Below are 27185 nucleotides of genomic sequence, written 5' to 3'. Positions count from 1 at the left end.
TATTGAAGCTGTATGTTAGACCCATGTTTCTTTCCTGTAAGTTTGAGAACAGTAAGTGACATGATTTCCCTTAAATGGTCATCATAGGAGCAGTGCCCAAAATAGGGGTTTCTTCAAATTTTGATGCAACATTACATAATGTTTAACAGCATAATGACAATCAAATGTTATTAATAAAATATTAGTAACATGGACATTCAGAAAATGTGACAAGCAAAAGTCTTCAAGATCATGGAACTTTAAAGTCACACCTTGAAAATGCCAATATGTGAAAAATTAAATTTTCACAAAAAACTGTTTAACTGCCAAAAAAATAAATAAATTAAAATACCAAACAGACTGCATTGCCTACTGAAGCTGTATTTTAGTCCCATGTTGCTTTCCTGTAAGTTTGAGAACAGTAAGTGACATGATTTTCCTTAAATGGTCATCATGGAAGCAGTGCCCAAAATAGGGGTTTCTTCAAATTTTGATGCAATATTACATAATGTTTAACAGCTTAATGACCATCAATTTTTAATTATAAAATATTTGTTTCACAGATATTCAGAAAATGTGACTAGCAAAGGTCTTCAGGCCCATGGAACTTCAAAGTCACGCCTTGAAAATGCCAAAATGTAAACAAGAAGCACTGTTCTGAAATGGGTTTATTTCCATTTTTAACACTTTTTTAACATAAAACAAAATAAACATTTTACTGCCATTTTATATGACCAACTAAGAAAATTGATGAGATGGGAAAAGTATCAATAGAACAGTGTTAAATGTCCAATTTCCTCCATTCTGAGATTCTGAACATAGTGGATGATTGAATCTGACAAACTGCAATGATATGAGTTTATTTCCATTTTTGACACTTTATTACACAATACATGATAACAAGTTTACCATGTTTTTTACATAATCAACTAACAATGTTGTAAAGATGCAGGAAATATCAAACAAACACTTTTAGGCATCTTATTAGTGAAATAATGAGACTGTTAACATGCCTAATAATTGAATCTGAGGAAATGTGAAAAACAGTATAACTTCTAAAATAATGGCCTGATTATGCTGATTTTCGAACTCAACCTGCGTTTTAGTAAGATTGACCACTCCTGTGAGTATAATTACAATTGGCCAATCCGTTTTTCTTATATTGTGTTATCAGTGTTGAATTTATATTGAAAATAGTGAAAAAACAGCATAAATTCCCTAAAAATGGCCCAATCATGCTGATTTTCGAACTTGACCTGCGTATTATGAATGTTCACCAGTTCTGTAAGTTTCAAGTCAAAAGGTAAAATGGTTTTCCACTTATCATGTTATCGGTGCTGCATATATGCTGAAAGAAGTGAAAAAACAGCATAAATTCCCTAAAAGTGACCCGATCATGCTGATTTTCGAACTTGACCTGCGTATTATGAATATTCATCAGTTCTGTTAGTTTCAAGTCAAAAGGTAAAATGGTTTTCCACTTATCGTGTTATCGGTGCTGCATATATGCTGAAAAAAGTGAAAAAACAGCATAAATTCCCTAAAAGTGACCCGATCATGCTGATTTTCGAACTTGACCTGCGTATTATGAATATTCGTCAGTTCTGCAAGTTTCAAGTCAAAAGGTAAAATGGTTTTCCACTTATCGTGTTATCGGTAAAAGTGCACGGCGACGACAGCGCCGACGGCGCCGACGGCGACGACAGACGCAGATGATGGCTATACTGTATGTACAGACACATCTGTGTCTGTACATAAAAAAATGAAATACCCCATACACCCTTATGTGGATTACATGTTTACTTATAAGTTAGAATTGATATCAGTATTAAAATCCATTTCTCGAATTTTGAAGATTCAGCACTCAATCTGTACACTAGAGGTATGTTTTACAATCTTTTAGTAGTAAAAAAGCGTTTTAGTAAACCTCACCTCATAAATGAAGCAACAGATCTGGGTTACGCGGTACTGTGACGACAATTGGGATAAAGGTCTATGAGACTCAACTGAGCTGCATGGTGCAAACAGACAGAATAATTTTGGAAAGTTGTGTTGAACGGAGTTGAGCAATTTTCTTTATGCCTCAGTGTATTGCCGTGGGATTCACCAAAATTGCAGCACTCCTTGCCTATCTTTCTTTATCTGTGACGGTCTTCCGTGACTAACTTACTAACTTCAGTGACAATAGTTGCGATCCTCGCGATCTCGGTCACCTGAGGTGTTTTAGATCATATCAAAAGCTGATAGTCTTTTAGATACTGTCAGCATTTGGCAAGCTTACTAATATTGCTGATGCATTTTTAAATCCATTGTAGTTGACCAAGAGCTCGTTAACAATAAAAACTGTTAATTATGCACCGCTGCAATTCCCAAGCCAGGTAATAACAGGTATGAAACTCGTCTTGGTGGGCTTTCATATTTTTCAATATATCTCATTTATTTCATGGGGTTATTTTATTGGTATTTGTAAATAACGTTAAATATCAATACTTAAACAATTAAGTTCAAACACGGTCGCGAACATTAATAAAAGAAATTGCTCTCAGGGTATCTTGAAGCTTCCGTGGAAGAAAACGTGTTGAGGAAAAACAGGAAAAAGAGCGTTATATTAAAGAAAAAAATGGGAACTGCTGTAATAAAATGGTTTCATTATCCTAATTCGTTTATGCTTTGAGGATTTGTTTCTGAAGATTATTTCATCTGAAATATTTAATAATTTAAAAGATTGATCATTTTATAACTTGAAACGCAAATTCTGCGTCAGTACGCAAATTTTTTTGCAAATTTGTAAGCTTTTAACACCGTGCTATAAAGATCTACTCAAGAAAAAAATTTGCTTGGGTAAAATTGAGTACGGAATGAACTGGAGACACTTGGCTTGTCATTAAGTTTACACGAAAATATGTCAGGTAACTTTATACTGTCTTTGAAAGAGTAAAGATTGAAAGATAATTTTAGACAAACTTTGACGGGGGAAATACCTACAAATAGTAATGGGCTATTTCGCAAACATCTTGTTGAAAATTTTACACTGCAATTCTATTTAAATAAGCTAAGGAACTAATTGCCAAATTTATACTCTCATCACATAACAGGGGGGTAACCAGACCTGTAAAAATTGTACGCACATATTTAAAAAAATTACAAGCACATACAGCAAAATGTAGACTTACGCAAAACATGAAGGACAGCGTAATCACAGCAAATGTACCTCATATAGTAGCTTAATTTCCATTAATAATAAAATCATCATTTAAGTCAAAAATATTCTTTCGATTTAATAACTATTCTAATTTACCCAGAACGGTATATTTATTTCAAAGGCGGTTAACTGAAATATAGTTTTATGATTTGTTTGTGAAAATTGCCCATGTCACCCTGTTAGTTTGGAGGTCTAAGCTGGATCAAGTCTGTATTAAAACTCCTATGAAGTTGTGCAGGAAAAATTCTTCGTTTCTCTCTCTAGCTCCTCGATAAACCTGGTGTTCAGATTTTATCTGGTACCCCCAGGTCTACGTGAGCTGCTCTTTGTAACTAACGCACAGGTAGATTTTTACCTGAGATAACTGGAGTAAAGCTTAGATAGAGAGTGCGTTATATACAAGCAAGACAAATTGAATGCCATTTAACCCTCTAATTAAGAGGTAAAGGAAGTTCCAGTTAGATGGATGATTAAGATAGGACTTGTTAAGGTAACGGGCATTGTTTACCTCAGTTTAATAAAAGTATGCAAGACGGAGTGTCAGCGGTTTAACAAAATAAATTGAATTTCACAAATAACATGGACCTCATATGCAATAATCAACATTTCCTTTAACTCATTCAAATGCAGTGTTTTATACAACTTGGGACAACCATAATTAAATGCTTGTTTAAGAATTGACTAGACGGGAAATGGTTTTACACAGCTTCACGAGGATTTAGACCCCTCGGGTAAGAGATTTGAATGAGTATAAACTTTATCAGAAGCCAGAGAAGTCATCTTATAGGTAGACAATGCAGCTCAGTTTGACAGCTAAGCACGCTCTGTTCTCCAGTGGCTCGATTGTCGTCATCGGACCACGTGACCACGTAGCTCATTAACTCCCAGGCCGAGCAAATAGGACGTTTTTTAAAGCCAAAAATTTACAAAATGAGCTTTTAATTTGTGTATTTGGATAAAGATATCATTAGTTGGGCATGTTTTCTGAAGAATATGTTCCGTTCAGGCCATTCTGATGGCATGATGCAAATCCTTTAACTAATTAAACAATTACATAATACTAAGCGTATTCGTTTCGTGTGGCTAAATATAATTTAAAGGAGACAAACTGTTAATACAGTTTAATATCTCAATACATTTGTTTAATAATTTTGCATGTTATTTTCATCGCAGGTATTCAAGCTTGTGTAATACATTCCATAACTTACTTCCCTGGCAAGCCTGAATAAATATCATTTTCGGTTTGCCCGACAGGCCAAGACAGTTCCTGTTATTCAAAATGCCTTTGATATATTTGAAGGGTAAAGGAGCGCCATCCGTTCCATAAACAGCACCCTCGGTACCATGGCTCAGTAGAAACAAGATGAAAGAATCGTAGATCTTGTGATCGTCTCTTTGACTTTCTTGTTCTATTTCTTCCTTCATTTCCTTTACACATTAAAATAAAAGAAGAAGTGACATAAAAACAGTGTACTTCAAACGAAATAGCATGCAATGACTGCAGAGACGTGGTACGTACGGAATTGGGTTATCAACGTCAGCGTAAAGCAAAATGGCAGCATCAATTCATACTTGACGCAAACAGAGAATGTGAAAGGCAGTAGCCACCGAGGACGGACATATGCTGGTATATATGTAGATTGTACGCCATGTCTGTCTGTATACAACATGGGTCAAAAAGGTTGTCCCACCCCCATTTCCATGTACTTTTATTTACAAATGATCACCTCACAGCTGTGAACTGTTAGAAATAGTGCTTTTTATTACGGATACCGTGTCTAACATGATTAATGGTTAAAAAAAATACAAAATAGTGGTGAAAATATACACATTTTATACCATTTAGTTAAATTTATAAGAGATACCCCTCAATTCGACTGTTTCACTATGATTTCTACAGATGTAAAGAACCAACCCCATAAAAACCTGGGCCAAATCCCCCATCTTGTTTAAGAAGAATCGGACAATATCCCACAAAGCAGAATTGTAACCCGTGTTGAAGGCTTGTCGCGCCGTCTACAGGAGATAATTGCAGTACGCGGCAGACACACACGTGCACGCTGTTAGGCACGTGACCTTTAACAAGCATGCCCTAATGCTTATTGTGTGTGAATTTGGTGAAATTTGATGGCGTCTTTTCAATTTTATAGACATTACTTTACATCTGTAGAAGTCACAGTGAAACAGTCGATTTTAGGGGGTACCTCTTATAAATTTTACTAAATGGTATAAAATATGTATATTTTCACCACTATTTTGTATTTTTAAAACCATTAATCAAGTTAGACACGGTATCCGTAATAACAAGGCAGCAAAGCTGTCAAATGTACAGACAAAAACCAGAAAATAAAAACGCAGGAAATAGGATACTGTCAATTCTGATGAACTAATGTATTATGCTTACTGTAACTGCATAGCCAACATCAAATTCTTATTCTGCAAAACATTGGATTAGGATGAAAGTAAAAGGTGTATCAAGCATTAGACCAAGTTCCCATACCTAGATCAATCTAACAGGATCAATCCAACTCCAAGGGGTTTCTCACTAAATTGCTTTCAGTTTGAGAGTCTTAGGATTCTGGCATGCCAGTTTCAGTAGGCGTGACAGACAACTAAGCCACTTACATTGATTGCAATTTAGCGAGAATTCCCATGGAGATAGATCGATCCACAGTTAGCGTGATAGAGTCTGGAAATAGTCCCTAAGGTGTCAGGCTGATAAGAGTTAAACTTTGGAAATGCCTGAATGAGGTACAGTGAAAATTACACACAAAAAAAAAAATTGCTTAAACTCATAATATATATATATATATATATATATATATATATATATATATATATATATATATATATATATATATATATATGTTATTATTAATTTTTTTTTTTTTTTTTTTTTTTGGCTGTATGTCAATCCTAAGAATCATTCATGTAACTTAACAAAATACAGAAAATGTTACAAAGTAAGAGTACAGGGCTCCTGGCAGATGGGAGTGATAAGTCACAACTTGAAAATGCCAGTATAGCACTCTATAAACCTGCATTGCCTCCAAAACAGAAAACAATCACACTGGTTTTCAAACACAAGCTGCGCATTTCTGTCTTATGAAACTTTTCACTAAGTTTCAGTATCGTAAGTAACATGGTTTTCCCTTAATCGCTATCCTGGCAGCAGTGTCCAAAATAGGGTTTTCTTCAACTTTCATGCAATAAAACATAATACTTAACAGCATAATGACCATCAAATTTTTATAAAAAAATAAAAGTATCATGAATATTCAGAAAATGTGATTTGGGAAGGTCTTCAAGGCCATGGAAGTTCAGAGTCACACTTTCAAAATGCCAAAATGTAAACAAGAGATAACTGTACTGAAATGATTTTCTTTCCATTTTCAACACCTTTTTTAAAACAAAATGATCAATAAACTGTCATTTTTAAATGTTCAACTAGGAAAATTGTTGACATAGGAAAAATATCAATAGAACAATTTTCAATGTCAAATTTGCTCCATTTGCAGATGCTGAACATAGTGAATGATTTAATCTGACAAACTGCAATGATGAGTTCCTTTCCATTTATGATACTTTATTACATAATGCACAATATTATAACAGGTTTACCGTCATTTTTATATAATCAACAAACAATATTGTTAAGAAGCAGAAAATGTCAAAACAACACTTTTACATATCTTATTAGTTCCATAATGAGACTGTTAACATGGCTAAGAATTAAATCTGAAGAAATAACAATTATATACAAAAATACAGAAAATGCACAGCACTTCTGGTGGATGGGAGTATAAAATCACATCTTGAAGATGCTAGTGTTTGAAAAATAATTTAAAAAAAATTAAATAAAACGTAAAAAATTCCAATAAAGCTGCTATTCAAACTTTTAATCTAGCTGTATTAACTTGATATTAATAACCCCACCAAGTTTGAGAAAAATAAAGCACTGTTACGCATCTATAGCATGTTGGCATAACACATTCTTTTTGTTGTAAATTATTTGCAATGTTAAACACCATTTATCTGCACATTTATCACCAAATCCTAATTTTGTGACACAGTTAAGAGAGCTAAACCTATGGGACTTTACAGGGAAATCTCAAGGAGTGTTTTATGTAATCTCATTTAATGGCCAATTGAAAATTAATGAGTAGGCAAGTGACTTTATAGACCTTAATTTAATTAGTGATCACCCAAGGGACAATTTTAAAGACTGCTATCCATACAGTACCGTCATATAGCACAAAGGTGTTGCATACATGCTGAAAAAAGTGAAAAAACAGCATTACTTCCCTTAAAATGACCCGATCATGCTGATTTTCAAACTTGACCTGAGTATTATGAATATTCATTAGTTTTGCAAGTTTCAAACCAAAAGGTTAAATGGTTTTCCACTTATCATGTTATCAGTGTTGCATATATGCTGAAAAAAGTGAAAAACAGCATAACTTCCCTAAAAATGACCCAATCATACTGATTTTCAAACTTGACCTGCGTATTATGAATATTCATCAGTTCTGTAAGTATGAAACCAAAAGGTAAAATGGTTTTCCATTTATCGTGTTATCGGTGCTGCATATATGCTGAAAAAAGTGAAAAAACAGCATAACTACCCTAAAAATGACCCGATCATGCTGATTTTCGAACTTGACCTGCGTAATATGAATATTCATTAGTTCTGTAAGTTTCAAGCCAAAAGGTAAAATGATTTTTCACTCATCATGTTATCAGTGTTGCATATATGGTGAAAAAAGTGCAAAACAGCATAACTTCCCTAAAAATGACCCGATCATGCTGATTTTCAAACTTGACCTGCGTATTATGAATATTCATCAGTTTTGTAAGTTTCAAGGGAAAAGGTAAAATGGTTTTCCACTCTTCGTGTTATCGGTGCTGCATATATGCTGAAACAAGACAGCACTGTTCTGCAATGGGTTTACTTCCATTTTTAAAACACTTTTTTAACATAAAACAATAAACAGTTTTCTACCATTTGTATATGATTAACTAAGAAAATTGATGAGATGGGGAAAAATATCAATAGAACAGTGTTAAATGTCCAATTTCCTCCATTCTGAGATAATGAATATAGTAGATGATTGAATCTGAGAAACTGCAATGATATTTGTTTATTTCCATTTTTGACACTTTATAACATAATACACAATAACAAGTTTACCATCATTTTTACATAATCAACTAACAATGTTATTAAGATGCAGGAAATGTCAAACAAACACTTTTACGTATCCTATTAGTTCAATAATGAGACTGTTAACATGCCTAACAATTGAATCTGAGGAAATAAGAAAAAACAGCATAACTTCTAAAAGAATGGCCCGATTATGCTGATTTTGGAACTCAACCTGCATTTTAGTTAGTTTGACTACTCCTGTGAGTATAATGACAATTGGCCTATCTGTTTTTCTTATATTGTGTTATTAGCGTTGCATATATGTTGAAAGAAGTGAAAAAAATAGCATAACTTCCCTAAAAATGGCCCGATCATGCTGATTTTCGAACTTGACCTGCGTATTATAAATATTCATCAGATCATATTCATCAGATCTGTAAGTTTCAAGCCAAAAAGTAAAATGGTTTTCCACTTATCGTGTTATCGGTGCTGTATATATGCTGAAAAAAGTGAAAAAACAGCATAAATTCCCTATAAGTGACCCGATCATGCTGATTTTCGAACTTGACCTGCGTATTATGAATATTCATCAGTTCTGTAAGTTTCAAGCCAAAAGACAAAACAGTTTTCCACTTATCGTGTTATCGGTAAAAGTGCACGGCGACAGCGACGACGGCGATGACAGACGCAGATAATGGCTATATGTAGATGTGTCTGTACATAAAAAGCACTACTTCTAACAATTTACAGCTGTAAGGTGATCATTTGTAAATAAAAGTAAATGGAAATAGGGGTGGGACAACCTTTTTGACCAATGTTGTATAACTATACAGTGTACCATACGTCTCTCATATAAATACAAATACATGCAATGAACAGAAACGAGTGAAAAGCTTCATTTTAGTAGAAAAATGTATTGCAGTGAAATAGATATACATAATAAAATGTGACCCAAAAGTTTGTTTGACAACACCTGTTTTGAACCAAAAGGTTCAAGTATCAATTGTATCATCTTTGTATCACTGATAAATATATTTAGATATCACCAAAAAGTATGTTAGTCTTTGAAACCTAAAAGCCATTTGGCTTTTACAATGTTCGTTTTATTACAAACACACCATGATCTTATTAATGAACTCACGTTTGCAGTCAGGTTACTGATAACGTCTGTCTCATAATGGAGGTAACGGAATAGTTTCCTCAAGGCAACAACGTCTACCTCGGTACCATCACGTTCTCGAAGCCAGTCCACGGAAAATGTCTTGTTGTTGACAATGAGTGCACGACCTCTCGGTTCGGAATCGTTCTTGTACTGAAACGCACACATACACCGTCTTTATGTGAAATTTATCATTAGAAATACCTGTATCGGAGGTCGTATAGCAAGTGTAACAGAGTGAAAAGTGCGCATTTATGCCTAAGTGTATCCAATTTTTCTTATGCTTGTGTATATACAAGTACATTTAATTTCATGGTCTTACTAAAACTTGTGCAAGTGAGGATAATGGTCAGCAAACACAGAACGTTACTATAATGTTACCAAAATGTTTTTGGACATATGATATGGTAACGTTATAATAACGTTCTGTGTTTGCTGCGCAGTACTTAGACACAAACGCATTTAAAAGCTCACAACTTGCCTCGTTTTCAGGACACTTGGCTGCACGACGGTCTTGATTCTCTGGGGCTGCTAAAATGGTAAGATTGGCCTAATATATATTATATATTGGTACTTGGCCTCTAGGGCCCCATCAAAATACTTTATGTCCTATCATACACCGTACTTTTCCTTGCAAAATCCAAGTGTCATTCCGAAATGATTGTTAATTTTGGTTCTATTTCTCACTGACATGTTTCTAATGACTTGTTATCACAGGTTGCTAATTCATAACATGTTTGAGTAAAATCTGAATACGATATCTTGCCTTTTGTTTCTAATAAAAATGTTACAAACAAGTACCTAGTTCATTTAAGAAGGGTAGATTAATATAAATTTTCCCATTAATTTCTAATTGAGCATTTTTTAGTCTATTGCATATACAATTGAGTATTCATAAGAAATAACTAACATTGTATGTCATTAGTGTTTGTGTAAAAAATCAATATTTTCAAAAATATATGTACAAAACAGAAATATCCTTAATACTTTTTTCCAGATAAATTACTTTGAAAATTAAAACTAATCAAACCTAAATTTTCTAATGGTATCTGGTTTCAGACATTACATGTTGTGTAATCAGGGATCTTTTAAAATCTTAAGATCTGTGAACCAATTGACATGGAATGCATGTTCTATGTTAAAATAGCATAGGGCCTAATGTCTATTCACAACAACACTACGTGATATTTCAAACTGCTTACCGGAAAACCAAACGCGATATGGCCTTAAATCTACCGACGCTTCAGAGTTCTCTACATACACACATATGGAATCGGCTGTTTGGACGTCATGTGCATTTATTGGAATATTGGGTCCGTCATTTTTTAACCTGATGCTGTAGCCAAAATGCATCCTGGGGCAGTATGTATCCCGAAGGACTGTCAACTCGTTTTCAACTGTTTTTCTTGCTTCTGAGTACACGCGAGTCTTTGGAGGGAGTCCAGTGGCGTTAGTTATAAACAACTTCATGGCCTTATTTTCAACGGCGAGATGCAGCACCGACTGTTTATCAGCCAGGCGGAAGGAGGCGCTGTCAAACCCGACAACTGGGAAGTTATTTTTATATTGCTGAGCTTTATACTTCCTTAGAAGACGGATGGTCAGACGATGAAATAACCCAGTAGGAAACAGAATATGAGGGAATGCGATTAGCAAATATTTCTGCGGATTTGTCTCATTTGCAATGTTATTTGATACCAGCATACTGGGTACGATGAATCTTCTTTTTCCATGTCCAGGCAGAGGGTTTTCAACTGATTGGGATATTTCTAACATCAAGTCAAAATGCAGCATAAGTCGAATGATTTCAGTCTTTTTTTCGTCCATCTTGAATTCTTTTAGATACTCATCAAATACCTCCTCTTTTAGGACTCCTCTTTCAAGCTCATCTTTCAGGAAATGGCCGCGACTGCATCCAGAGTGAATGCTGGCCGGGGTCATGATGGCAGAAAACACATCTGCTAACCAAAGTGGATCTATTATGACGACATTTTCCAGTCCATCAATCTTAAAATGTAGGATGTCGCCTTGACGGTGATGGTAAGGAATGAATTTTTCTTGTAATTCTCCATCAGGGAGTCCTACCCTTTGCGCCATTTCCATCAATTTTTCAATAGTTATGATGGGTGTTTCTTCACTCTTCTTTGCCAAATTCATTTCCAATTTAATCCAACTCACTGGAAGATGTTGAACGGTAGCCTCACTGTCGCTGCTATAACCGCACAAATCTTCGATCGCTCTTTTTATTTCAGCAAACTCCTCAGCGTCTTCGGCCAAGTTGCTTATGGCAAAATATCGGTAGACGTGGTCCTTGAGTACCTGCTTGTCATCGAGACACTTCTTGAGTTTATCAAAAATCTTTTCAACCTCGCCCTATGAATGAAAAGATGTTAAGATTCTTTTGTAGTTTTTCACTACTATATAATAATGCTTAAGTGTCAGCGAAAGAAAACATCTACCAGTGTGTATGTACATGTATATATGTGTATATGATATAGTCCACTTCGTTCAAGTTGAAAAATGGGGTATGTTGCAATGAACCTATAAAATTAGGATAGGGTACAGTGGGCAAGGGACACCCTTTCCCCCCAACATTAAATCATGCCATCCACAAATAGTCACATAGTGAAAATGTTCTAAATAATTAAGTCACTCATCAGGAATCGCAATGTGATATGGTTGAAGGGATACAAATTATACATAGAATAAGTATGGTAGTAATTGAATAATTGTGATAAGAAAAGCGTTTTCACCTGTGGGCATAACATGTCCTTATGAGTTCCAATAATCAAGACGTATGGCATGGCATTTTTGTCTTCTTCCCTCAATTTTCCAATAGTGTGCATATGGATTGAGTTTAACCAAAACATAATAAACTCTGAAAATACATATAAAGCCTTGAGGTTATTGCAAAGATGAATATTAATCAGTGTTATCTCCTCAGCATTGCTAAAAAATAGCGCCAATTAATATAATAATAATAATAATAATAATAATAATAATAATAATAATAATAATAATAATAATAATGTTTCTTATTGGGCGGCTTACAATGGATAATATAACTAAAATCGTTAAAATTACTACAATATTAAAATCTAAAACACTCATCGGAACAATTTAAAATTAACACTACTAAAAATTCAATGATATATATATAAATATATATTAAGAGCAATAGAGAGATTTAAAAATGTGGGTCTTTTAATAAAGAAATTACACACAGTTGACAGGCCATTATTTACATGAGGGCCCTGAGTAGCTTAGAGCGGATTCTCAACGAATTAAGCCAGGCTTTACAAAGCCAGTGACCTAAAAATGGCGGACGTACATGAAAGAAAACCGCCTAATCTTTTAATAGTCTCTCCGCCTCCCCACACGTCGTCCCTGCGGGGTACAGTAATTAAATCTCGGCTCCGTTCGCCATGCGGAAGCTACCTGAGAAATATCAAGTGCGCATGCTCATCAGTTAAACTCGTGGTGAAGAAAAATGGCGGCTGAAGGCGTTCGAAGGAAAAAAGCTCTTCTGTTTTATTATCGGTCAAAACAGAGACGAAAAAGGAATGAATTGGCCCGTAGAGTAGCAACGAATCGACTATCTACGGAGATAATATCACCAGAGATATTCACAGAACTACACAGCCCCAGTAGACGTAGTTGGAGGTGGGCAGAATTTTTGCGTATGCAGTCTCGTCAAAGGGCGCAGTTCGTTCTTATGCTGATGTTTGCCTTGTTCCCCACGCCTGATCGAACTGTTTGGATGAAAGAAAGGTAGGTGACATGCGCCTTTTTTGTTTTGGTGATAGAATAAAATTAGGTAAAATACTTATGATAAGAAGAGGTGAAACCATGGCATGGATAACATGGTTTTAATTAACCGATGTCGTTGTATTTGAAATGCACTACTTGCATTTATTGTTCCTCAAAGGAAATATAGTGTGAGAAACATTTTTTAATTAAATGTGTGCTCTATAAAAGACATTGGAGAAAAGTTTTTTAACCGTGCAAATAAAATAAGACAAATACTTGGAATGCTTTTAACCGCTTTTCATGACTATGAAAAGTTTATATTCCTTATGCCAATTAAACGACCAAATACAATTTTATACCGCTGAAAAAGTATATGCAGTGATGTGGAAAAGAGGGCTTGAAAAGTATATTTAATATACCTTTTATGTGTTTTGTTGATAAGTTATAATTTTGAAGAACTTAAATGAATTTTAAATGCAGTACAGCTTTTAGTCTCTCATAACCCTTAGGAGGGTGAGTTTTATTTTTAAAATGTGAGACGTTAATATAATTATTATTATTATATTATTGTTGTTATTATTATTATGACCAGCTACTGCAGGTTAGCACAGGTGAATCACTGCAGACCAATCCCTTTCGTATATCATAATACTCTCCTGTATCTAGCTTTTCATGCATTTCACTAGTAGTTTTGTATTATTTTGCACATTTAGAGTATTATTCATAGGTAAACAAAATATCTTAACCTTGATGAAAGCAAATATAAAGTCTTTTCTAGACAGTCAGAATTGGATTTTTTTCATCTTGATGTATATTTTAAAATTATATTTTAGATCAAGCCACTGGTGGGAATATATAGTGAATCAGACTTTTACGGATGGAGATTGGATGGAAAATTTCCGAATGAAAAGAGCAACATTCCAGTATCTTTGCCTTGAACTCAGACCTTTTCTGGAGAAAAACTCCAACAGAAAGTAAGTGGCAGTACATGCTTGAAGAATAACTTGAAGAACAGGAATGCATATGATTCCCCGTAAAATTTGCATTATATAGTTTAAATATTACAGTGGTGTCTTCTTGTTGATCTAAAGGGTACAGACTACTGTCAATTATACAGTCATGTTGCTTTATTGTTATATAAAAGGCATATGGGTAATTTAGCATAAACTTACTTTTTTTTCTTATACAAAATTGTGTAATTCCAAAGTTGGTGGTAAATAAATAACAAAACAGTAATGCAACTGATATGGACCAATAGCAGGGATAATCACTGCCATGATTGGAAATTATAAGCTCAAATATTTTTATATTCATAACCCAAACTGGGGAATTGTCATTACATAATATTGTACAATAACAACAATTTTTGTTTTTCCTAGATGTCATTCAGTTGAACTCAGGGTTGCAGTGACTCTCTGGATATGTGGCTCTGGTATGGAATACAGAAGCATTGGGCATTTGTTTGGAGTTGGGATATCTTCAGCCTGCAACATTTTCCGAGAAACTGTGCAGGCAATAGCATCCCATCTTTCTCCTAAGTTCATTCAGATGCCCAGTGGGAGAAGACTACAAAATATTGTGGAGGGATTTGAGGCCAAATGGGGTGTTCCACAATGTGCAGGGGCTATTGATGGAACACACGTGCCCATTATTGCTCCAAGCGAACACAAGATCGATTACTACAACAGAAAAAGTTTTTATTCCATTGTCAGTCAGGTAAAGAATAATAAATATACAACATGCAGGATTCTCTGTAGAGGCCTTGTTTCATACAAAACCAAACATTGTCCACTAAGTACAGTTACACCTATTCCACCCCATAATTTACAAATACACAGTTAACAGTATTCTCAGTACATAGCTACACCTTTTGGTGGTGCTTAATCTGCGTTTTATGAAAGTCTTGGAACATGATTCAAATGTTGGTGTTTTATTTCAGACTCTTATTAATATTTAGCAATTTTTCACTGGATTTTAGAAGCAGCATTTATTATTATATTATTTTAGTCTTGTCACATTTCATACATTTTTCATCTTTCCGTTACAGGTGATATGTGATCATGAACTAAGAGTCTTGCATGTGGTATCCGGCTGGCCAGGCCAAGTGCATGATGCCAGAGTACTAGCAAAGTCGAGCATCTTTCAAAAGGCAGAAAGTGGGACTTTATTCCCCCCGACAAGTCGACTGATAAATGGAGTAGAAGTGCCGATTTTAATATTAGGTGACCCTGCCTATCCCCTCAAACCTTGGCTGTTAAAAACATTTTCAGAGTTTGGTGTCCTTTCTCAAGCACAACGGAACTTCAACTATTGCCACTCTCGAGGAAGAATGTGCATTGAGGGGTGTTTTGGTAGATGCAAAGGGAAATGGCAAATACTTCAACAAAGGGTAAATTTTGAAACTGAATTTGTGCCAGTGCTGATCCTAGCATGCTTTACACTGCATAATGTTGTCATGGTTCACAATGAAGGCTTTGACCAGGAGTGGATGGACTTGGTGGAGGAAGATCGAAATCATAATGGATACCAACCAGGACATGACATGAGACAGTATGATGCCAAAGCCATAAGAGAAGCCTATGTTCAGTATTTTAACAACAGATAAGGTGTCAGTTTTGTCCTTCAGTTTTCAGTCTTGAAAAAAGTTGGACCACAAACGTGATATATTTTACCTAGTGCTATGCTATGGTTTGCAGCACACTGGTATTTAATAGGGATGAGATGGTGTCCTTTAAATCAATGTAGAATTTTGGAAAGTTTGGATGTTCATTACTAGCTGTAGAAAAGTAAAGAAAATTTGGGTTACGTGGTTGTATCAAACACATGAAATTGTGTAACTTTGTTGTTTGAAGGTAGATGCAAAGCTCCAGTTACCTGGATATGTATTAATGCTGTTGTCACTTCCTGAATTTCAGATTAAATTTAAATTTGAAGCAGGCTGTATGCACTTAGCATGAACAGAAAGACAAATGTATTTTTGCTATTGTTAAGTAGTAATAAATATAATTCATTACTTTATTAGTACTGATTTCATTTATTTGCATATTCCATGAAATTGATCAGATGCACAAAGCCAAAGTTATTAACTGGTGAAGATTTGTATTTATAAATACAGCATTTGTAACTAGTGCAAAACATCCATCGTCTTGGGGCTCTTAAAGAAAAACATCTGCACAAATCTGGTTGTTTCACCCCCCCCCCCAAAAAAAAAAAAAAAAATGGAAGCATAGATTATTTCTTTTCAATGTGGGCACCCTTAATTAACCCAGACTTGCCTACAATTAGAAAAGGTATTATTTCTATTCATATTTTGAATGTTATATCTTAAGAGAGTCGAGCCATCAAGGGAGGTTACCTAGTCCAGAGACGAGCTCAGATATCAGATAATAGCTATAACTGCAGTTTTCGTGGTATAATAGAATATAGTTTGCTTCTATAAGTTGCTCACAATGTATGTATTGTGAAATATAGATCTCATACGAAGAGTTTTTATCCCTTTTATATTAACAAATTCACAGGGATCTAAATCGTGAAAAAATCCCCCCTTCCAAAAAAGAATTTAACTGGTGATAATTTTTCACAACAGCATAAGATATAAAAAGCCTGTCACTTGCAGAGGTACTCGAAAGTAAAATTTCACATACAGTTATTGAATATGGTCTTTTTCTTTTCAAGGTGAACACTCTTAATAATCAAGACTTGACTATAGATAGTTAACACAATTTATTTCATTCATTATTGTAAAAAAGAGATGTTTCCAGTTCATTATTATAAACACAATTCTAGCCACTAGAGATTTTTGGTATAAAATTGGAAAAGTTCCAAATAAAACCTGCTCTCCCTGTAAATCTGATACAGTAACAGTACATTTGTTTTATAAATGTGAAATAGTAAGAACATTATGGACAGAAACACCTGCTTGGTAAAGACAAAAATAAAATACAAAATTAACTATATTAGAAAATGAGGAGTTTCACAAAGAGAACGGATAAGAAATGTATTATGATTATTAAAAAATATGATATATACATATGAGCCCATCAAAAAACTTGGTGTTTAAAAGAAGTAGAGAAATATATTGTCATCAAATATTTATTTTAGCAAACTCTTATAAATTAGTTCTAAGATCTCTGTATCATATTTCTTAATGAGCTTTTACTTTCATGGGAAAACATTAATGATTTCCAATATACTCCTTCATTCCTTAAATAATATACTGTTTCTATCCTTCTATGTTAAGGAAATAAATAAATTAAAAAAAAAATTCTCTATTTAGAATTCATTATGAGCTTTAATACATTCAGTTCATGTTCCCGATCTTCCTTCCGGCGATGGCTTTCTTTCTCCTCCATTGCTTCTATCCATCGCCTCTTCCTTTCTTCCATATTTTCAAGCCATCTTTGCCTGTTCTCTTCCAGCTCCATGGTCCATTTTCTGTGACGTTCCTCAACCTCCTTTTGAAGTTCAGCCCAGCTGTTCCTCTCATCGTCTTGCTTCTGTAGCATTGTTTTTAGCATCACATCCACATCTTCCCCTGTCAGCCTACGTTTCCTCCTAGAGCCTGAAAGAAAAATTATATGTATGAAACATTTGCAAGGTACAATTTTAAAACTAGAAACGTTTTAGTAATATAAAACAAATTTTAAAAAATACTTTTTTCTCATGTTAACTTGAATTCTCTCGACTTCTAGAAAGCAGATTTTTACTATTTGTGTGACTAACACAAACTGAAAGCTAGGTTACAGTACATGTCTGACCTACAGACACTGCACATGTCCTGAATTCTATAAGTAAACTGATATGTCACCTATATAATGTATGGTCTGGGTATTTAACATATATCATACATACCACTTTTTAAGATATTGCTGTACCAAAAGTGTGAAACACAAAATGTGGACTAGTGACAGAAATGTGTATGAGCTGAAGAAAAGTTTTTGTTGCGGGTTTCACCAAATATATAACATACTTGACCCACTGCTACTTGAAGTGTTGCTGCCTGCCCGAGGCCGCATAGGGGTGACCAAGTTTTCTTCTGTCTCATCAACGTCATCTTGTGTTTGTTCTTCTTCTTCTTCCTCCTCTGCTCTCTCTAGTGGCCCTGAAGAAAATGAGATATCAGGCTATAAACAAGTTCATTGACATAAAAAAATAATAAACAAATAAAATCCTATTGTTAATAAATGTCACCTGAACAGTCCCAAAGCTTGCTTGGTAAATTTAATAAAACAATTTAAAAATAACTTTCTATATAATTCATGCAGTGAGCCATTTACTCAGTGAAGGGAACCAACTACACAACTTTAATTGTAAATGGACTTATCAATTACAGGTGTCCACAATAGCAAACAAGGAAGTAGGCAGCTAATTAACCTGTCAGTTTCCTGGTCTTTGTTACCTGGGAAAACTGACAGGTTAATTAATTTGGCAATTTTCGATGGTGATAAAGTATTCACTGGTTCTACTTACGGAGTGAGATTGTAGATCACTGTGTATTGTGTCTCAATTCTGATTATTTTTTGTCGTCTGTACCGTACACGTCTGCACGGTAGCTGTGGTTGAGTTGTACTCACCGGGATCAGGCAGGGAAGTTGGACTCTCCACCTGGTGTGCGCAGTACTTACCGTAATTGCGCGCTCTCCGCGCAGGGAGAGCACACCGGGTGAAGGTAGGAAAATGCACGAACACAACATTCCCCCCACTTTTATTTGAAAGGAGCTAATTATAAATACATGTTTGTCCATGTACAAACTTAAAATTCCTTTGGATAAATGAAATAAAGTGGATTCCAGTTGAAATATTCGTACAGACTGTCATTAGCTGTTAGTGCTAACAACATCACCGAGGTGATAGTCCGCCGAAGAAAAATACAAAAAATAAATAAACAGCAGAACAGACTGTGATGAGCTGTTCATTCACCAGCCAGTCACATCACCAAAAATAAAGTGATAGTCCGTTCCAAAAATTCTTATAAATAAATGAAAAGAAAAATGGAATGCAAAAATAAGATCCCGGTATTTCAAAAATTTCATCAAATTAGACTGTAGTCACGTGTTAACACAAAATAAAGCTACATAACAGTTATAGTCCATTGATCACAATAGACTGTAGCGATTTATTAACACAAAATAAACTACATCACAGAGTGATAGTCATATGGACTGTAGTCATGTGTTAACACAGAAATAAGCTACATAACAGTTATAGTCCATTAATTGATCTTAATAGACTGTAGCCATTTTTCTTAAACACAAAAATAAACTACATCACAAAGTGATAGTCTAATTCTTTAAGGATATTGCTAGCAATATTTTTAATTTTCCCCATTGGAAATTTTTAACCGTGACGTCACGTTTTCTTATTTAACACTGGTGCTAATGTCCACACAAACTGAGACTCTTGTCAGCCTTGCATGAATCCGGTTGTTAACATTCCGTTAACAATGCCCCCTATGCTTTCTGCATGACACACGCAAGCATCCACCGCATACGCGATTTAAGGGATTCGGCATTCTCGGCTTCATTTCCACGTTGAGTGACTTAAGACCGACCAAGATCAAAATTGTCTCTAGTAAAAACATATTTCAATTTAGAAAACACCCCTTCTAAATTTGATTCTACACTATTCCCTTTAGATACTTTAAACATCACTTCCAGATGTCCAGGGATAACCTGTTTTACTAGAGACACGCAACCCGAAGAGTCTAGCCCGATGTGAACGTCACCAGCATTTTTATTTAAATTTGGACTCCCGATGTTTGGAGTCTTGAAAGATGTTATACTACCGGTAGTTTTGTGTTAATTTTTAGTTTTACAAACGTCTTCCAGTGAATGGGGCACTTGAAGGGCCCTTAGTGCTTCCACCCACCTTCAGAGTCTGTGACATTTAGTCCTTTTCAATCGGTTACTTGTTCTAGGGATATTCTCGAAATTAGGGGAATTAACACTTGAAACCCCTGCAGAATTTAATCCCACAAGTTAGGTCTTGGTTCGGGTGTACACTTGTTATAGGGATGTTACCAGTTATAGGAGGGTGAATGAAAACCTCCACTAGTATGTTTTATCCCACAAGCGTATTTTAAGATTCGATACCGGTTCTAGAAACAGCTGATTTTATGAATAATTTCAGGTGTTCCCACCGGTACATCGGTACATGTTGTCTCATCAGCTTTGTAACTGATAATGCAGGCACAGATTTTTTTTTTTTTAACTTTACAATCCACCCCCCTAAGCTAATATCAATCCAATTTAGAGGTTTCCAAAATGTGTTTGCCACTTGCAGCTACCACATGACTTTACCGCATGAAGTTTTCTTTATTGATCGGAATTTTCGGACAGCACCATTCTCTGAGTCAGTAACCCCATTTTACTCTTTATTTCTATCCATGACTACCTTTCAGCCAGTTTATAGATTTCGCATGGAATCATGTTCCGATTTTTTGGGGATTCCACTATCCTTTTCTTTTTACTAGGCCTATACGTACTGGTGCTACTCTTATTTCTTTGATCTACGAATCCTTTGTTCCGCTTTATCTTTTCCGTCAATTTGCAGAAAACTTTGCACTGAAAATATGCATTCAATTTTAAAATTGTCATTGGTGCTACATGTACAACAACTGATTCTAAAATGACTCAAAATTATGTATGCAAACCCGTTTTCCTAATTTCCGATTATTCCCTGCAGCAAGAGATAGTAGGTCGAGGCAACTTAAAACTGATGGCTAACCTTAAATGCGCGCAATACACTCTCCCTGACATTACAGAAATCTGCGCGCCCATGTCCACTTTTCCACTGATCTACACCCGAGACCACTTAATGGACGAAAAATTGCCTGAAAGCCTAGGATTTTGATCTATACTAGGATCAGACTCCCACTCTACGCCCCTACGTTGATTTTGCTGCAATGATTGTTCTACTAGGTGAGGTTTTTCTGTGCCATGCATTTGAGACGGTGTATTTGAACATGTACTCGATGCTCGAACCTTAAGTTTAAATGACTCAGCGTTATCAGCTCGCTTTTGTTTTGCGAGTTCTTTTTCAGTAATTTTTCGTTTTAAGAACTCTTTATATTTCTGGCAATTTCTTTTAAAATGGTCTTTTCTTTTACAGAAGAAACACACACTTGATGTTTTAGGTGTGGACTTCCTGACCAAATGTTCAACCGTTTTTTCCAAGTCAGCCCTTGAATTAAATTGAATTGTGCTCAATTTTGGCTGCTGGCTGACACGTTTCTCTATGATGGACTCAACTAGTTTTTCAACATTTTCAGATGGAGATTGTTGATTTTCTCTAGCTGTAAGATCAAGAGAACATATTTGAATTTTTTCACGAATTTTTCTTGTTTCTTTTTGACTATTCGTGGGTTTACAAACATGTTGATAGTCCACCATATGTGTTATTGCGTCGCTGATGCTTGCTGGATGCTTTAAACTAGTATAACGCCCAGCATCCTGATCAATACAGTCTTGACAAAATTTTGATATTGTTTCTTTTGTCCTAAAAGACTCCGATTTATCAGGATAAGCATCTCTGACCAATAACAAAACGCGGCACAGCCATTGGTTTAACGTTTCGTTTTGCGATTGAACGGCAGTAAGAAATGCCAGGCGAGCCGAATCGGGATGTTTTTTAATCCCGAACACTAAGTCCATTTCTTTCATTATAGATGTGTACGACACATTTTTATTTGCTCTGAGATGGCTATTATACAGGGCCAAAGCCTCGCCTTCAAGACACCACAGAAGGTAGTCCAGACACTCGTCTTCTGACCACTCTTTTATCTGGCGATAACTTTCATATCTTTTTCTTAAAGACTCCCAGTCGTCACTGTTTCCGTCAAACGATAATTGTTTAGGTAAATCACTGGGGTCTACTCTGTCCTTTTTACTTTTTGGACCTACTTTTTCTGGTTTGGGTAGCCGAAAGTATTCTTTTTCAATGTTATCCCTTTCATAAATTAGTGGTTCGTCACAGAAAACGGGAGGCGAGATTCTAGGGCGCGTATAATGTTTTCCTATTGAACTAGACCGGTATTCATGATTTTGTTGAACTGTATCGGCAAAATTTTGCTCAACATGTCGTTGCCGCCTTCCGGGTTTAGGAACATGAAACTGATACAGATCACAATTCACATCACCCTTATGGACAGACGGAGCAAAGTGCCGACTACTGTCCTTACCATTCGGAAAGGAAGTAACAGTATCAGGGTTCATGACGCGGCCTGAAGACTTTGCATGCACAGAAGATGTTACTTTTTTATCTTTGTTATTGGCACGCAGCCTCTCAATAGGCAGAGCAAAAATGTCGTGTTCAGAGGCTAAAGTGGCTGGCTGCGATGTGAAAGATTTTGGGTCAATAGCTGAGTGAAAATGTGATTTTGAACAAGATTTTAATTTAGAATATGTTGATGGTGAAAAATTAGCAGCGTTTTTTATATTTTTACTGCGAGAAATTTGTTCTTGGTGTTGAATTTTCTCACCCAGTTTGAGAATTTTTTCAAATTCCGCCCTATATCTCTCAGCAGCCGCTCTTCCTTCATGCTGAATGTAGGAAGTCACTTTAGAAGTTGTGTAATGAGTTTTTTGAGTGGATAATACGCTAGGGTCTAGGTCACCCATGTTGACTTCAGATCCTAATTCACTGCTGTGAGTACCCCCAAAAGAGAAATTTTTGATTTTATTTGATCCGGTATTGGATCCACAAATTTCCAAAATGTTGGATCTGGTCACGGGGATCCCTTGCTCTCTAGCGTATATTATCCTTTCTGCACGTTTAGGACCTATACCCGGCAGCGTAACGAGCTCATCGTAAGTCGCACGATTGATTGGCAACCTTGATGCACTCGCCATTGTACATTTGTAAGCGAGAATTAAATTGATTCAAAATAATTTCACCTATCAAAGCACAATACACTTCCAAGCTTATAGCGAAATTCACTATAAATAGAATCCAAAAACGTACAGTTAATTCAAATTCGGGGAAGGAAGACTTCGGCACACAACGCAATAAGTTGAATTTAGACAGAAATTCTGTTCAGAATCCTATCTAAAATACAAAAGAATAATCAACAAAAACACTGAAGTCAATATTTTATTCTTTCAAATAAACTAAAGAAACAAAGAAACTAAAATATTACGTGTGCACCTCAGTCTTGGGGAAAATTCAGCTTTGATAACAACACACAGGGGAATGAGACCAACGTCTCCTTTATATCACAATTCACACACGTAAGCACTGAAAATACAGTAGATACGCAACAAATACCAGTGTCTCCAGAAGCGGTAACCTTTATGATCCAAAACTGAAACTACAATTTTGACCGCCGCTCCACCCAATTATTCAAAAGGATGTTAGACAAAGGAATTTCCCGCGTAATCTACTTTCAGCTAGATCGCAGCGAAAACTAAGCTTTAGGCCCGCAAAATTACAAGTTACGAATGCCTCGTCGCCAATAAAGTATTCACTGGTTCTACTTACGGAGTGAGATTGTAGATCACTGTGTATTGTGTCTCAATTCTGATTATTTTTTGTCGTCTGTACCGTACACGTCTGCACGGTAGCTGTGGTTGAGTTGTACTCACCGGGATCAGGCAGGGAAGTTGGACTCTCCACCTGGTGTGCGCAGTACTTACCGTAATTGCGCGCTCTCCGCGCAGGGAGAGCACACCGGGTGAAGGTAGGAAAATGCACGAACACAACAGTGACAAAGACCCTAGCTCTGGTGCCCTTCCCTTAATTGGGATGTTTACTGCAGTGACACTGGCAGCTGTAAAGCTAGAAGAAGAACAAAGTATCATAACATACCTGCATCATCAACTCCAGACTCCAACAGACGTGTGGGCATTTCAATGGGGCGATTGCCCAATATGGCGTCCAACTGGTCATAATAGAGAAATGTCCTTGGGGCTGCTCCACTCCGGCTAAAATTAAGAAAGTAAAAGTTACCTAAAAGTAATTATGAATATGAAAATCTGCGTGGAAGGACTTCTTCGTTATTCTAGAACTAGGCCAATAGTAAACGGCACTGACATCGGCTACATAAAGCTGCGAGACCCCAAATACCCGACCATATTGAATCCCCGTGAGCCAAAACAAATCTTGATACACAATGTGAGTGCCACTGATTTAAACGTTTCTTGCGACTTACTTGTTTTGATCTTTGGATTTTTTGTACAGCTCCTTTAGCCTCTTCACTTTTTCTAAACACTCCTTTCCAGTTCTCTCAAATCCATGTTCCCTCTGTAACCTCTCCGCTATCCTCCGGTGTGGCGTGATAGACCCGTGCCGTGACGAAACCGTTCTGCACATGCGCATTGAGTGTAGATTGAAAGAAGGGACTTCCGGTATGACGATATCGTCGTAGGTATTTTTGGAACTAGTGACCTTTCAATTCGTAATTCAGTGGTTTTTGCCATGAGAGAGTATGTATTTGATAATCTTATAATAAACTCCACGGAGGAATGTTGAAAAAGTTTTATATAAACACCAAAGGAAGCGTGTGACACAGCCCTTATTACTGAGATTGTGATCGTGACTGAACTGTTTTGCTCTGTGATGAAGTTGTAGTAAGACTCGTAGTATAAATGTTTTCACACTACAACGTTCTTTCAGTTTAGAGTTCAGTAATTGTTGTCGAGAGAAAGTGTGTGTTTGACAATAATATAACTTCCTCTACGGCGAAATGTTGGAAATACATATGTAGCTACGTGCTGTAAGTCAACTTTGTCAGTGTCGTGAATGTGACTGCGTTTGCAGAAAGTCGTCGTAAGACTCGTATGAATGCCCATTATATAATTTTAGATATGTTCACAGGTGTGTTACACGTCCAAAGTGAGAAGGTCGACGCATTCCCAACAGTCCACCTTCAAGTCAGTTTTTTTTATATCATAAAGCTTTAACACATTTATTTTATTTCATTGTTCAGATTGATTGGCAGAAGAAAATAGCTTAAAATTATAGTGTGTGTGTGTATTGTGATGATTACTTGTTGTAATTGTTCTATATTTTCACATCACCAAATAAACATGTTGTATTTTGTATAATATACTGTGTTCTTTTTTAATTTTGCTAATCTTAAACATTAGCACATTTTAAAATTTCTAGAAAACCACATAGGAATGCCCTGAGGGTCAGGACACTATAAAGCTAGCTTTTTTACTAAACCTTTTCATGTGTTAGCTTTACGGTGTATTGCTGAAGTGTGCTATATATATATGAAATCAAGATCGATTTGGCAATACCTAAATCTAGAACCTAGGGTACATGGAAATAGTGCCATTAAAAACTTGAAAAAATATAAAAAAATAAGAAATATTACAATTACATTTAAGGATGTTTTATCAACGTCTGGTGGGAACAAAAGTCTAAAACATTTTCTGAAATGTAAATTTATCCTTAACATATTGTTTCAAAAAGGTTGAAAACTGTACAAAATTGTGCGCAAAATTAAGAAAATTATGAAAACATTTGAATGATGGCTGAAAAGAAATTTTGGCCACATTTTGTCATGTTGTAATGTGTGTCAAAAAGATGTTTGATATCTAATTAGAAGTTATTATTATTATTATTATTGTTTTTTTTTTTTTGAAAATATGTGAACATTTATCATTCATGTTGTGATAAAGCAATGAGAAATATAACAATAAATTGAGTTTGATTTTTATACAGTTTTTTTTTTTTTTTTTTTTTTTTTTTTGCTGAGGATAATACTGGTTCTTTATATGTAAAACATGAAGACAGCGAAGTTCATTTAATATTGCAATGATTACAAAACACATGACAAGTAATGGACACGAAATGACTAGTTTTAATTGGTGGACATATACCATACATGATCTCAAAAATTCATCCAAGTCTCATTTGGCACTAGAATTGAATGGAAAAAACATTAAATTACATTTAATTGCGATTTTTGTCTGTATCAATAAATAGGGCCTACTTCTTAACTTTAAATCTCTATTTTTCAAATATATTCCTGAAGTTGGCATGGAAGTCAACTGAAAATTCTTTAAGGGATTTCTTAAATATCAACAATCTGTGTACTCACAAGGCTACCCAGGTATGTTGGTTAAAAGTTCTCTCGTCTTAATTGTTTTAGGATCTGGTTGCTGTCTACGGTTACCGCAATAAACTACTTCGGCAAGACAGACCAAAATATTATTAACATAAAGTAAAAAAAAAAAATGCATAGGCTAAATAGTAGCTAAACAAAATTATTTATACCTAACACTAACAGATAAACTTGACCCACAATACAAAGGACAAAATTTGAACGATCTCATCTAGGTTCTTACAACAGCTGTAGTAGGGCCTAATTGGTGTATCTTGAGAACAATAACCAGGTAAGGTGTGATATATATATATATGTGGGGATATATGTGCACTGTACAGTGCCTCCAAATTGCGTAATAAAACCGGAGAACAATGGCCAGGTAAGCAGCATGACCAGCGCGGCACGACGGTTTATTCACGACGACGGTTTATTCACGGACTGCTACCCCCGCGTGAATAATCCGTCAGAACGGTTTATTCACGACGACGGTTTCTTCACGTGACACCGGTATACATGAATGTTTCTTTGTTTGCCGTCTTCTAATTGATGTTGAACATTTGCCTCCCCCCAAATGCTCAGCAAGGCTACAGTTTCCTGTCTTGTCCAATTGTCTGACCGCTGGGCAGGCATGTTTGATGATAATTTGTGATAGCTGATGTCGTTGTTGTTTCGTCGCGTGCGTTCTTTCAACTGAAGAAGGGGAACTAGCTGATCAGCTGACCCAAGACCAATGAGCATGCGCACTTAATATTTCTCAGGTAGCTTCCGCATGGCGAACGGAGCCGAGATTTAATTACTGTACCCCGCAGGGACGACGTGTGGGGAGGCGGAGAGACTATTAAAAGATTAGGCGGTTTTCTTTCATGTACGTCCGCCATTTTTAGGTCACTGGCTTTGT

General features: G+C 35.7%; 4 protein-coding genes across 4 annotated transcripts in view; 1 reads left to right on the top strand and 3 right to left on the bottom strand.

The window, feature by feature from the left end:
• LOC112042630 (uncharacterized) overlaps nucleotides 1-27185 on the bottom strand; it is a 168254-nt gene that overhangs the window by 94719 nt on the left and 46350 nt on the right. The gene's annotated exons all lie outside the window — the stretch shown is intronic.
• The window catches only part of LOC106168747 (uncharacterized), a 45839-nt gene that overhangs the window by 17168 nt on the left and 1486 nt on the right, over nucleotides 1-27185 (bottom strand). The window contains exons 3-7 of the mRNA XM_086995895.1: nucleotides 12240-12364; nucleotides 10689-11859; nucleotides 9968-10017; nucleotides 9469-9639; nucleotides 4390-4609 (exon numbers count right to left, since the gene is read on the bottom strand). Of these exons, the coding sequence (XP_086852021.1) occupies nucleotides 4390-4609; nucleotides 9469-9639; nucleotides 9968-10017; nucleotides 10689-11859; nucleotides 12240-12356 (1729 nt within the window). The 5' untranslated portion in view covers nucleotides 12357-12364. The remainder of the gene's footprint in view (nucleotides 1-4389; nucleotides 4610-9468; nucleotides 9640-9967; nucleotides 10018-10688; nucleotides 11860-12239; nucleotides 12365-27185) is intronic.
• On the top strand, nucleotides 12755-16254 carry LOC106156649 (uncharacterized). Its single transcript, XM_024076435.2, has 4 exons — nucleotides 12755-13257; nucleotides 14070-14210; nucleotides 14616-14952; nucleotides 15284-16254. Exons 1-4 carry the CDS (start codon nucleotides 12977-12979, stop codon nucleotides 15839-15841), a joined length of 1317 nt encoding a protein of 438 aa, XP_023932203.2. The 5' UTR covers nucleotides 12755-12976; the 3' UTR covers nucleotides 15842-16254.
• On the bottom strand, nucleotides 16941-27163 carry LOC147760066 (uncharacterized). The gene is made up of 5 exons (XM_086995903.1): nucleotides 26797-27163; nucleotides 24383-24500; nucleotides 24040-24155; nucleotides 18206-18337; nucleotides 16941-17797 (listed from the first exon to the last, which is right to left on the bottom strand). Exons 1-5 carry the CDS (start codon nucleotides 27023-27025, stop codon nucleotides 17505-17507), a joined length of 888 nt encoding a protein of 295 aa, XP_086852029.1. The 5' UTR covers nucleotides 27026-27163; the 3' UTR covers nucleotides 16941-17504.

The sequence above is a fragment of the Lingula anatina genome, chromosome 9 (assembly GCF_051362555.1).
Source record: "Lingula anatina isolate TDL-2025a chromosome 9, LinAna3.0, whole genome shotgun sequence".
NCBI classification, from domain to species: Eukaryota; Metazoa; Brachiopoda; class Lingulata; order Lingulida; family Lingulidae; genus Lingula; species Lingula anatina.
The sequence above is the reverse complement of the archived record's forward strand: the minus strand, read 5'-3'. Positions and strand labels throughout refer to the sequence as shown.

Bases quoted from the DNA above. Each gene is read 5' to 3' on its own strand.
- LOC106156649 (XM_024076435.2), top strand. From the start codon at position 12,977: ATGGCGGCTGAAGGCGTTCGAAGGAAAAAAGCTCTTCTGTTTTATTAT. The intron at 13,258-14,069 runs GTAGGTGACATG...ATTATATTTTAG, and splicing joins ACTGTTTGGATGAAAGAAAG to ATCAAGCCACTGGTGGGAAT. The intron at 14,211-14,615 runs GTAAGTGGCAGT...TGTTTTTCCTAG, and splicing joins GAGAAAAACTCCAACAGAAA to ATGTCATTCAGTTGAACTCA.
- LOC147760066 (XM_086995903.1), bottom strand. From the start codon at position 27,025: ATGCTCATTGGTCTTGGGTCAGCTGATCAGCTAGTTCCCCTTCTTCAG. The intron at 24,501-26,796 runs ACCGGTGTCACG...CTATCACGCCAC, and splicing joins ACAAAGAAACATTCATGTAT to ACCGGAGGATAGCGGAGAGG. The intron at 24,156-24,382 runs GTAAGTCGCAAG...TCTTAATTTTAG, and splicing joins AAATCCAAAGATCAAAACAA to CCGGAGTGGAGCAGCCCCAA.